The sequence below is a fragment of the Crinia signifera genome, chromosome 4, assembly GCF_055691185.1.
Source record: "Crinia signifera chromosome 4, ASM5569118v1, whole genome shotgun sequence".
Classification (NCBI taxonomy): Eukaryota; Metazoa; Chordata; class Amphibia; order Anura; family Myobatrachidae; genus Crinia; species Crinia signifera.
Window position 1 is genome coordinate 269,120,250 of NC_139220.1, and position 12,845 is coordinate 269,133,094.

The window sequence follows — 12,845 nt, forward strand, 5'->3', positions numbered from 1 at the left end:
GCCCTCGGAGGGGGCAGCAAAGCAGGAAAGTATGTACTTCCTCCTTATTCCTCGTTTTATACTTTCCCTTCAAATTTATTGTGATAACAAGTATTGCTAAACACAAATCCAAATGTACTTCAAAAATACAAATACAAATAAATACAATCCAACTTTATTAATAGCATAAGATGACATTCATATCTTTTTTTGTAAATAAGAGTTCATAAGTGGTGTCACTGTGTCTGCCCCAAATAACACGCATAGAATAATAGTGACACTGCTGTCATCTGAATGTGGATAAAATAAGGCTTAGGTGAGGGTAGCATGGAAACTGGGTACACACTATGTGATTTGTGACACCACCGATATTTGTTAATGATGTCATGTCGGTGGTGCTTCCAGACAAAGGATATGAGGCATACACACTGAACGATATTGTTAATAATATTGTTCAGTAATGTCGCCCAACTGAATACAATCATTGACAATATCCAGGTTTGGCTGCATGTTCAGGGGAAATGTCATTAACAACCCGTGGAAGGAACCAGCGTTAACAATATAGTGTGTAGACACTGGGCCAGTGGTGGCCAACTGGTCCTTGAGATCTACCACGTTTTCCAGACCACCTAACTGGTGCACATGTGTAATCCTTACTAACTGTCACATTTTCAAACATGCTGCATTCATTCCTAACCAACACATTCTACAGATCCACAGGGAGCCTGGAAAACATGAACTGTTGGTAGATTTTAAGGACCCACTTGGCCAGGCCTGCAATAGACAATAAGCATTATAATATTGTTAATAATACTGTTATCACACATATTGTTTAAATAAATTGCATAGTGTGTACTTAGCTTTAGAGAGCCATCACAATATACAAACTCTGCTAGCATAGTATTACAATAGAGTTTTCATTACAAAGAGGTATGGCTTTATATTAGGCCTGTAACAGCTAGAATTCAGACACGTTCTGTAGAGTTTTTAATGTGTGTACAAAAGAAATGGATATAAAGGAGTTTACCAAATTTTAATCTATTCATTACACCCACCCATACCAAGTACCCCTTTCAGGATTGTGGTCCTTATTCTGGTTCACTTGCAAAGGCAAGTTCCTTCTCTCTGCACAAGTTACATCTGCCCCACCTGCAGTGCACATGGTTTTATCCATTTGAGAAGAAATAGGCCTTTGCGAGAGAACCCGAATATGGGCCGTGATCTTGGCACAGGAGGCTGATCAGTGCAGGGACCACTTGGCCTTTTGATGATTAGTGTCTGGATGATAGGTCAATAGTCAATAGGTCAACAAGCTCTAGTTTGACAATGAAAAGAGGTCAACACTAGCAAAAGGTAGACATGTCAATGGGCGACGCATGAAAAGGTCCACATGAGTTTTTCACGATTGTGGACTTATTTCCGCTTAACGATCCACTTGGACTCCGACTGGGAATTGTAGAGTGCAGTGGTAGTGGAGCCAGGCACCAGGGCTGAAGCATGGTGGGCGAAGCACTACACTAATTGGGAGTCCAAGTGCTCAGGTGCCAACATTGACAAAAAAAAGTCAACCTTTTCTTAGTACATGTCGACCCCTTGATCCCCACACCCATGATAATTACATTCTCTATAGAGCAATGGACCCCAACAGGGAACTAGGGAAGTTAGGGTTTGGGATATTTCACACACTCCGGTTTTGACCGGATGGCAAAAGCCGCACAAACTTTGTCCGTATTTTTTGAAGGACAGCACCTTTCACAGGTACTGGTTTTTAGCTGGATTTAATAGTGTGCTTATAAAAAAAAGCTAAGCTTAAATAAAAAAAATACAAATATTTAAAAACATTTAAAATATATCTTCACCTGTTTCTTTCATGGTTGTCACATTCATTCTTGGGGCAGGGTTTTAAATGATGTCAAATTGGGGATGTCAAAAACTGGTGTGTGTGTGTGTGTGTGTGTGTGTGTGTGTGTGTGTGTGTGTGTGTGTGTGTGTGTGTGTGTGTGTGTGTGTGTGTGTGTGTGTGTACGGACCCCATCTCCTTTTGCACACACTGACCTATTAGGATGGGCTGGCTACAGCCCAGGAGCCATCCTTTTCAGTGCATAGATCCAGCAGCCAGGTCGTGGCTGGCCCGTGTAAAAGGACCCATGACCCCATATTATATACCCCATATTATATATTCGAAGCCCAGCACAGCTTTCTTGTTGCCTGCCATTTGTCTGTCCAGCCTTAACCTGATAGTGTGAAATAGCCCTGTGGCTGTGGAGAGGGTTAGGCACTTTGGCGGGGACGAGGGGGGGGGGGGTATTAGCGTTGGGTTGCGTGGTAGGGTGTAGTGGTTAGGGTTAGGCACTTAGGCAGGGGGGGTATTAGGGTTAGGTTGCGTGGTAGGGTATAGTGGTTAGGGTTAGACTTCAAGGAGGGTTAGAAGATGCAGGGGAGAGTAAGCATACTCACCTGACCCCTGTCGGGATTCCTTTGGAATGCCAGTGTCGGTATTCTTACTACCGGTCATCCGTATGTATCCCGTTCCTAGCTGTATGTTACTTCCTCTATTTTAAAATGGGTTCCCTTCTCTGTGGTCATCCAGGTGGGAACGCCAGGCTGTAGGTTGCCGCCTTAAAGCTAGAGTGAAAGACAGACATCCATGAGAAATGAGGCACTCATGTCTAGTCACTGGTTTCCAACAGCTTTCAGTCATGTTCAATGACAATCCACTGTACTCATTCTAGAAGTAGGACATAGTCCTGTATAGATTTAGGAATAGGCAGCCCAGGCACCACCTGAGACAGCAGGCATTCACCAAGGCTGCCCCTCACCACTCTCCTTGCCAAAGCTTTCAAAGTGCCAGGGTCAGAGATGAGTTTGACAAGGCGCTGCCACAACTGGGAATCACGCGCAGCATCGTGAGGCAACCCGCCCTCTCTTCTAAACCGGAGCTTCCCACAAGCTTTGTGCAGAAGGGCAAGGCATTCCTCCTCCTTCTCACCTGCCAGGCCATGACCCAGAAGAGCCACGAGTTGCCCTGCTGGGCAGTGACCTTTGCGGTTGCTAGCGTCCGGCAGTGCCCCATATTCCAGGAGCAACTGCACACTCTCCAGGTTGCCTTTCAAAGCAGCCAGGCTCAGCGGGGTGTCCTGGTTGCAGTCTCTTGCATTTACCATAGCGCCGCCCTCCAATAGTGCCTGTAGACAGCCCACCATATTTTTATAAGCAGCCCAGTGTAAGGGAGTGTTCTGGTTCCCATCCGGGGCATTGGGGTCAGCACTGTACTTCAGGAGAATCTTCACACAGGCCTCATCCTTCTCTGCTGCACAGTGCAAGGCCGTGCGCTGGTAATAGTCTAGAGAGTCCACACGAGCTCCGCTCCTCAGCAGCAGCTCCACGCAGTCTGCATCGCACTTCTCGCAGGCGCAGTGTAGCGGCATCTGGGAGTAGCCAGGACGGTTTAGATCAGCTCCCTTGCAGATAATAGACTTCACAGTGTCTCCGGGCAGTGGGTCTATGTCAGAAATTGATCTTATCAACCTCTCTGAGAGGGCGAACCTCGTATGCACTTTCAGTACCTTCCCGAGATACTCTAGGCGGCTGCGAACCTGTATCATGAACATATTGCAGTCCTTCCAGCAATGACAGTCCCAGCAGGCTCCACAGTAAGGATGGACATCTAATTATGATGGTTACAGACCATCAATGTTTTTATTGTGATGGTAGTGCTTTTACAATTTAAAGGTGGCTTTCTGATGCTTGCCACCATGGAAAAGTAAGGATTTGATGGTGTTCCGATGTTTATCCTTTTTAAAACAATCCTGACAGCTGCAACGCCCCAGGCTCCTTACTTCCTGCCTGTTGCTCATTGCATCACGGCACCAGGCATCTTGGCTTCATTGTAGACTCCTCTCTCCCAGGCTGCTGCTAGGCAACAGAGCACATTGCTAGCTCTGATTGGCTTTTACTGCCTTAGAGAGCCAATGAGAGTGCAGCCCTCCCCCTGCAGCAGCAGCCAGCTAAGCACTGTAACTATTTACATGCTCTAACTGTTTTACCAGTGACAGTGCAGAGTTTGAAGCACAGAAAGAGATCTTGTACATCTTCTGTGCATTATGAAATATGTTCTTATTCTAATGACCTCTAGCAAACTATTACACTTATACTTATGTTTTTGGGTTGTGAGCAGTAGGCTTTGTAAATGAAGCAGATAGCAGGGGCAAATGCAGAATTTCTGAAGATGGGGGTTTCGAATGTTTGATTGTTGCCAGCACGTGAAGGATGCATAATTATAGACTGAGAATACTATCCCTTTAAACCAGGATCGGCCCCCATGACTAAAGGGAGCGCAGGGGGGCAAAATGGCCCCTGGAGCAGGATAAGGGGGTGGGGCGCTAGGCACCCTGCAGGTCAACGGCGGAAACCTGGGTTCGGGGGGATAGGGGGGGGAGGCAGCAGCCAGGGTAGCTGGTCCCCTTCTTGTCACCTAGCCACGAGGAGGGCCAGTGAGAAAGGACAGGTTTAATTGAGGGGGGAGTGAGCAGCAGCAGGAACAAAAGCAGAGAGCAAGGGGGCTGAGCTCACTCATCACCCAGCTAGGACAGAGAATACCTCGCATACTCACCATTAGGCGGCCGCACGCCTGGTTCCAGCATTAATACGGCAGGGGCCATACGGGTTGCGTGCCAGGTAGGGTGAGGTGCGGATGGTAGCTGATCCCATAATGGTAAGGGGCGTGTTCACGTGAGTCACATGACGGTGGCTGGCATGGCCCATAGCGTGTAAGGGGCATGTTCACGTGAGTCACATGGTGGTGACTGGCACGGCCCAGGCGGTACCAACTTGGTAGGGGGCGTAGTCGCGTACCCACGGCGGTGGAACGGACACGTCCCAGGGGTACCACATTAGCAGGAACAGAGCGCACCGCTCCCCTTTCTATCCCTTTGCCCTGCAAAAGTGTTTGGTTATGATTATGGATTTGTGAAATAAAGCTGTGACCATTTTAATTGCCACAAACTATGTCTTCATGTTTCCATTATTTCGTTGACCAGAGCGGGGTGCCGGTAAGTCGCCCTTGCTATTCGACTTAAGATTTGAGTGCTATGCAATCTTTGCTAACTCTGTACTATTTACATACAATTCATGCAATCTACATTTGATTTGCACTATATAGTCATTGCTGCCCTGTCTATATGGGTTTCGTTTTTTGTGCTGTCCTGGGAGCGCGCATCGGGATCGCAAGGTCAAAAACCAGTGCGATCTTCATGCGATTTTGAGTATAAAGTCAAAATCTAATATCAAATCTCACAGTGTGTACAAAGCATTACACAGGTTCTGTGGCTAGGGGACATCATGCTTGAATTTGACCTGGTTTTAATCATGTGTCGGATTCTGTCCCTCCTCTCCCTGGTGACCAGTGTCACAGGCAGCCCCCCGAACAGGCAGGGCCGGCAACAGAAATCTTGGGGCCCGGTACACTGATATCTCTGGGGCCCCCCAACGACACACCCAGATTTTAATAACATTGAATGTGTTTTTATTATTAGTAAAAAAAATTATAATTAATATTCACTATGCAATATAATTGTGCATGGCAGATGGGAGAGCGCAGCATTGGTTCGTCTTATGGTTAGCTCTGTTGTGTGATGTCACTGGTAACCGCATAGGTGACCAGACTGAGGGGGGTTACTGGATTGGGATCCATGTAAGTTTCCTTCCAGGAAGCCAGGGGGCAGGCAGCACCTTAATAAACTAGCCATTTCCATCCCCAGAGCCCCTCAGAGCCTTGGGGCCCCTCACAAGCTTGGGGCCCGGTACGAGTGTCCCCTTTGACCCCCCTGTCGCCTGCCCTGCGGACAGGCATCCACCGGACCGGACTCTACAAGCTCCAGATTACAGAAATGAATGGAGCCTACCCGGTCCGGCATTCCGGGGTGTTGTCTGGTTCTGGTTTTTACCCATACCCCATTCTGCAGGAGACTCCCTGATATAGAAGCAATCTCCCTGATTTCACCTAACCCACATTATGCAGCTAGTACATTTTTGGGAAAAAAATAAAATTATATATATATATATATATATATATATATATACTTAACATCGGCACTCACCTTTCCTAGTTTTGGGGTGCCCTATGGCTTGTGACCACATTGTTTAAACAGACATTGTAGGGGCTCTGCACACACTAAATTAACTGATAATAAATAGTGGAGATTTGGTTCATGAATTGATCAATGCATTTAAGCCTGCAGCCCACTTCACGGGACCCTACTTTTCTGCAGGTCCTAACACTATAGTTGAAAATGGCTACAATAAACATAGCTATCACATCAATGTTTGATTCCAGGCATGCTACCTGGTCTGAAGCTCACAGCACACTTTGCTCTTATAGGTGAGCAGCTACCAACACACCTGTCACTAATCATCTAGGGAAATGGTTAACATAAGCTATGGAATCTTTGTTAAAAACAGGGTGCATGAGAGAATGTGACCACAATAAGACTAAGAATCAAACATTGATGTGATAGCTATGTTTATTGTAGCCATTTTCAGCGATAGTGTTAGGACCTGCAGAAAAGTGGGGTCCCTTGAAGGGGGCTGCAGGCTTAAATGCATTGATCAATTCATGAACCAAATCTCCACTATTTATTATCAGTTAATTTAGTGTGTGCAGAGCCCCTACAATGTCTGTTTAAACAATGTGGTCACAAGCCATAGGGCACCCCAAAACTAGGAAAGGTGAGTGCCGATGTTAAGTGTATATATTGTTTATTAGATAACAAATTTTAATTAGTCTTATTGTGGTCACATTCTCTCATGCACCCTGTTTTTAACTAAGATTCCATAGCTTATGTTAACCATTTCCCTAGATGATTAGTGACAGGTGTGTTGGTAGCTGCTCACCTATAAAAGCAAAGTGTGCTGTGAGCTTCAGACCAGATAGCATGCCTGGAATCAAACATTGATGTGATAGCTATGTTTATTGTAGCCATTTTCAGCGATAGTGTTAGGACCTGCAGAAAAGTGGGGTCCCTTGAAGGGGGCTGCAGGCTTAAATGCATTGATCAATTCATGAACCAAATCTCCACTATTTATTATCAGTTAATTTAGTGTGTGCAGAGCCCCTACAATGTCTATATATATATATATATATATATATATATATATATTCATATATATATATATTTAAATGGAATTATCAGCGGCATTCCCCTACATTGGTGATAAATCACAATGATCCATATGGCTACCTGCATTTTAAATAGGGTTTTTTCATGGCTACTTACATGGAAATACTTGTAAAACACAATAGGCGAACAAGCCCTGACATGTATCGGTGTCTTTACTTCAACAAGTACAGTAGATCTTAGGTGCCACCTCTCTGACATGCTTTTTTAAAAGTAGGCAAGTATGTTTAAATTGCATTTGGAATTTATTGCATAGACATATAATTTATTATGAATGTGTATTGTGCTGTGTTAGAAGAAAATAAATATCACAGCATTTATTTGCAAACTACTACATCCAATACTTCAGGCAGCAATGTTATTACCAATACCTGCTAAATTTCCTAAAAAATATATGGTACTCTTTACCTAGCACGGCGCCCGCGATTACAATCGCGGGCGTCGGGGGTAAAAAATCGCGGGCATCGCGGGTAAATCAAAAACGGGTGCGACGCGATGCCCGCGATGCCCGCGATTTTCCCATAGGGATCAATGTTAAAAGTCAGATTGGTCGCGATTTTAGCGTTAATTGGCTCAATGCCCGCGATTTTTACATAGGAAACAATGTTAAATGGGCCACAGAGCCCTAATAGTCCCCCTGAAGTGTGAAATGGCCCCCACAATTTTTAACGTCACCCCACGATCAACGTGAACCCGAAGCGTGGCGAGCGCAGCGAGCCCGCGAGGGGCGGCGGTACGCGTCCTCCGACCTTTTCATACCCCCACTATCCACATCGGCGTGGAGTTGAGAATAGAATAGTGTGGCGAGCGCAGCGAGCCACCGAGCCCGAAGCGTGGCGAGCGCAGCGAGCCCCGCGAGGGGACGCGGATACCTTCACAGTTATACGCGTCCCCTCACGGGCTTCACAGGTGTCCGTGGCGACGCGGACACCTGTGAAGCCCGCGAGGGGACGCGTTTACCTGTGAAGGTATCCGCGTCCCCTCGCGGGGCTCGCTGCGCTCGCCACGCTTCGGGCTCGGTGGCTCGCTGCGCTCGCCACACTATTCTATTCTCAACTCCACGCCGACGTGGATAGTGGGGGTATGAAAAGGTCGGAGGACGCGTACCGCCGCCCCTCGCGGGCTCGCTGCGCTCGCCACGCTTCGGGTTCACGTTGATCGTGGGGTGGCGTTAAAAATTGTGGGGGCCATTTCACACTTCAGGGGGACTATTAGGGCTCTGTGGCCCATTTAACATTGATACCTATGTAAAAATCGCGACCAATCTGACTTTTAACACTAAAATCGCGACCAATCTGATTTTTAACATTGGTCCCTATGGGAAATCGCGGGCATCGCATCGCACCCGTTTTTTAGTGCATGCGATGGTCGCGATGGGCGCCGTGCTAGGTAAAGAGTACCAAATATATAGTTAATAATGTTATCCAAAAATATCTTGCAAAGAAGCATTTAAGCATAGACATGCCCACATATGGAACTAGATACGTCCTATGGGCGGAGCATGATACGCCATGTTAAATTAATGCCAACTAATCTCCCTGTAATTAGTTTTCAAAAGTAGGCAAGTATGATTAATAATAGACTAATCACTGGGCCCCCGTGAGGAGGAGGAGGAGGAGCTAAATCACATGACTGCACATTGACAGGATTCTCCTGTCATTTTCCTTATCTTGCCCATTTACTGGGAAATGGGAGATATGGCCACTCTGCTGTGGGTGCGGGGGACTGCCCAAAGAATCGTGGGTGTTCCGGCACGTGGGGGGAAAGTAGGAAAGTATGATACTGTCCCAGTAACTACTAATTCAGAAATGATTTCTAATTAGAGAATTTGCATTTAGGGATGGCAACATGGCATTTTCTGGGTGTGTTTGAGAAAAGGCAGATGGGTACAGTTTTTTTTGGGATGGTCTATGACAGTGGTGGCCAACCCGTGGCTCTAGAGCCTCATGCTGCTCTCCCCCTTGTAAAGTGTGGCTCCTGCTCCCACTGCTGCCCGCCGCCCACCGTCCATCCCAGTCCCCCCTGCTGCCGGTTCCCTGAATCCCTTCTCCTTCTGAGGGGAGGAGAGTGCGCATCGCGCATCTCTCCTACCCCTTACTGTGCATCCTTGTGAGTGGGCCGTCCGCCAATCAGAGCTCGCGGGCCAGCAGCCAATCAGGAGCCGGCCAGCGAGCTTTGATTGGTGGACAGCCCAGTCACAGGGAAGTGAGGGGGAAGGAGACACGCGGTGTGCTGTACTGTGCTCTCCTCCCATCGGTGACATGACAGGAGGACTGCAGGGCGACAACAGACTGTCCTCTCCCTGCCCGGCAGCAGCAGAAACAATGGTGAGTGCTGCTGCTGGGAAATTTGCACTGTGGGGGCATAGCAGTTTGTGGCACTGTGGGGGCATAGCAGTTTGTGGCACTGTGGGGGCATACCAGCTTTTTGGCACTGTGGGGGCATACCAGCTTTCTGGCACCGTAGGGGCATACCCGGCACCGTGTGGGGGGCATATGTGTATCTGGCACTATTGGGGGAATATGTATATATGGCACTGCACTATTGGAGGCATATTTGTATCACACCCACCCAAGGGGTCAAAATAGACTACGCCCCTTTTCTTGGCGCATGCGCCTTCGGCACGGGCATGATGTCGGCTCTTTAGCTTGACTACCAATATATTTTGGCTCTTTACCTTTGACCGGTTGGCCACCACTGGTCTATGACATCAGCGATGACCGCTTCCGGCCTGGATTTTTAGCAGATTACTGGAAGCATTAGACTTGCGCCAGTGGAAAAAAAATCTTTAATTTTTCAGTTTTAGTGAATAGATCTGCGAATGCATCACTATTTGCAAATCTGCAAGGGGCGTTCATTCTTTCTTCCTATGCAGTGACTTTTCATCGCAGCCAAATGCTTTTTCTCTGGTGCGATGATTGACCACTCTGGTTCACAGACACAGCAGACTTGGGGCCAGATGCACTTAGCTTCAAAAGTGATAAAAGGGAGAGTGATAAACAGCCAGCCAATCAGCTCCTACCTGTCATGTCACAGACTGTGTTTGAAAAATGTCAGGCGGGGAGCTGAGACGCTGGCTGTTTATCACTCTCCATTTTATCACTTTTGAAGCTTAGTGCATCTGGCCCATTGTAGGAAAATATATTGCAACTGGTCATGTGCAGTAGGTCCATTCTCCCTTGTATAGCGCATGGCCAGGCTATGCAGCTGGAAACCATCCTTTGTTTGCCTATGGAACAAGTTAATACTGTCTTATCTCATCCTTGGCATGCCTTGCAATCGGTGACACTCCTCAGGGTACACTCAGAGGAGTGGGATGCGCTCACAGCCCACTTCACGTTGGCAGACAAGGATTCTGGAGCAGCAGGTATAGTTTCTTCTCCGGGCCCTTTTTGCACATGTGCAAGGCATATATGTATGTTTTCTTTCATTGATTTCTATTGATACATAGGCGTTTCTATAATACATGCAGGGTGTACAAGCATACCCTCCAACATGACCCATTCCATTAGGTACAAAATTCTCTGTTTCTGGACTTCCCTGCCAGTGGCAGTTGCAGATGTGAGGCTGCAGCACAGTCCAATATTCAAAGAGGGGAGCCACACCTACTGCCACCCCAAACATCACTGTCCTGGACTCACTGACAGTTGATGTGACCCCCCTCTTTGAATTTTGGACTGTGCAGGAGCCCCACTTCTGTAATTGCCACTGGTAAGGAAGTCCAGGAACAGAGCATTTTGTACCTAATGGAATGGGTCATGTTGGAGGGTATGTACAAGGCCCCCTGGGTCCAGGAGGACTCACACTTCACACACTGCACCCATATATTATACGTACCCCTCTGAAGTCCCAGGGCACAAATCACTAGAAAAATGGCTGCTGCGTCCATTTCTGTGCACTGGATATGTCCCTGGGAACAAGGTGCAGGCTCCATGTTCCTGGAGACATGCGCAGTAGACTCTGGCATAATGTCAGAGTTTACTCACCATCAGATAGGAGGGTGCCCACAGCAGATGCTGCACGGAAATAAATCCTCTCCTCTTTTAAAACGCCTCTGTTTTGATGCAATGATTCATTTCAATCACGTTGAAAGTTCTGATGGTGGAAGCACAGCCATCAATAAATGATTGTCTTTCTATGTGCATTCCTAGACAGTGAGAGCAGGATAGGGTGGGTGTTGCTAGGAGTCAGGAGGACTCTGGGGCTGACCCCTGCTGGGGCCCGAGGGACATGTATGTGTTACACGTCTTTTCTTCATCCACATTTCAATCCTGCGCAGATACTAATTGTGTCCCTCACACACATACTGCTAGAATTGTTGAGGAATATAGGTCAGTGGTTCCCAACCTGGGGTACACTGCAGATTATAGTGGTCATTGCAGAAGAAGAGGGAGAAGTCTCCCAATGGCGGAAGTAGTCTCCTGTTGCCATGGAGAGGGACCACGTTGCATCACTTCCGGTTCCCTCGAAGGCGTCATAAGCTTCTCCTTGCCTGAGCAGCAATCCACTGGGAGTTACCCGCGCTGCCCTCAGACATCAGCGGTCATCTGGCCCACGGGTGGAGGAAGCAGCAGCATTATTCCAACAGGCGTTAGCGGGAACCCCGGAGACAGTAAACAGCCAGCAACCAGGCACAGAGGGACCCGATTCCTGACCGTACACTACTACTCTGCTAATCCTTAATACACACACACTTATGGATACACATACAGCTCTCTTCCAATCCACTCGTAAGTACTGTGGATATCCCAAACTGAGAAGAGGGGGTACTCATAAATTAAAAGCCTAATCAAGAGGTACGTGAGAGAAGAAAGGTTGGGAACTGCTGCTATAGGTAACTCATATTTTTCTACCCCTCCTGCACTCCCATAGGCGTGCGCAAGGGGGGTGCCGGGGGTGCACATGCACCTCCTAATCATAGCTGAGGGATGGGGCTTTCCAACGAGCCCAGCCCCGTGTCTCTAGCCCCCTGGGAACCGGAGATACTGCCAGGCAAAGCTGGAACGCTTTCCCTATAGAATAACATGGGACCCGCTAATTCCGACCCCCACCCAGTTCAATGGCTGCCAGTTCCCCCTTCGGCATCACTGAAGCTCGAGGTTCATTTCAGTTGAACCCAAATCGCTGGGCCTTCAATCTGATACCAGGCGGATCCATATGGATTATTTGATTCCAGGGATATTGAGGTTAAACCGTTTTTTTTTTGTATGTGTGTGTGTGTGTATACTATGTGTGCGGGAGGGCATTTGCCCCTGGGCACTTGGGGTACAAGTGTCCCGTGCCCGCCACAGCCTCCTTCCCTTTTGAGCGGCTGACCAGATGCTGCCTGCCGCTGACAGGTAAAGTAGCTTCAGTGTGCGGCGTGCAGCATCCGGCCAGCGGCTCAAAAGGGAAGGAGGCTGCGGCTCCGGTGGGCATCTTATAAGAAGAGTGCACAGCGCTACCCGGAAGTGCGGATTCACGGGAGCGCTGGTGTGCAATGCGCACCCCCAGCAATGAGCATGAAACTCCCCTTGTCAACGAGCATTTAACCACCCCCTTCCCAGGGAGCATGTGACTCCTGGCAAAGAACATTTCACATCCCCCCCCCATGGCATAATCTGTAATGGCCATCACAGTCTGAGGCGTAACGTGTAATGGGCATCATGGTGTGAGGCGTAACATGTAATGGGAATTACACGTACAACGTGT

General features: G+C 47.9%; 1 protein-coding gene across 2 annotated transcripts; it reads right to left on the reverse strand.

The window, feature by feature from the left end:
- Positions 1 to 184: 184 nt before the first annotated feature.
- Positions 185 to 3,871, reverse strand: LOC146075366 (ankyrin repeat and SOCS box protein 8-like). Of its 2 annotated transcripts, XM_083184525.1 has the most exons (2): positions 2,969 to 3,871; positions 185 to 2,604 (listed from the first exon to the last, which is right to left on the reverse strand). In XM_083184525.1, the coding sequence occupies exons 1-2, from the start codon at positions 3,588 to 3,590 to the stop codon at positions 2,537 to 2,539; spliced, it is 690 nt and encodes a 229-aa protein (XP_083040651.1). In that variant the 5' UTR covers positions 3,591 to 3,871; the 3' UTR covers positions 185 to 2,536. The 2 variants fall into 2 exon arrangements, with proteins under 2 accessions (XP_083040651.1, XP_083040650.1); XM_083184524.1 differs by having other exon boundaries at positions 185 to 3,871.
- Positions 3,872 to 12,845: the final 8,974 nt, after the last annotated feature.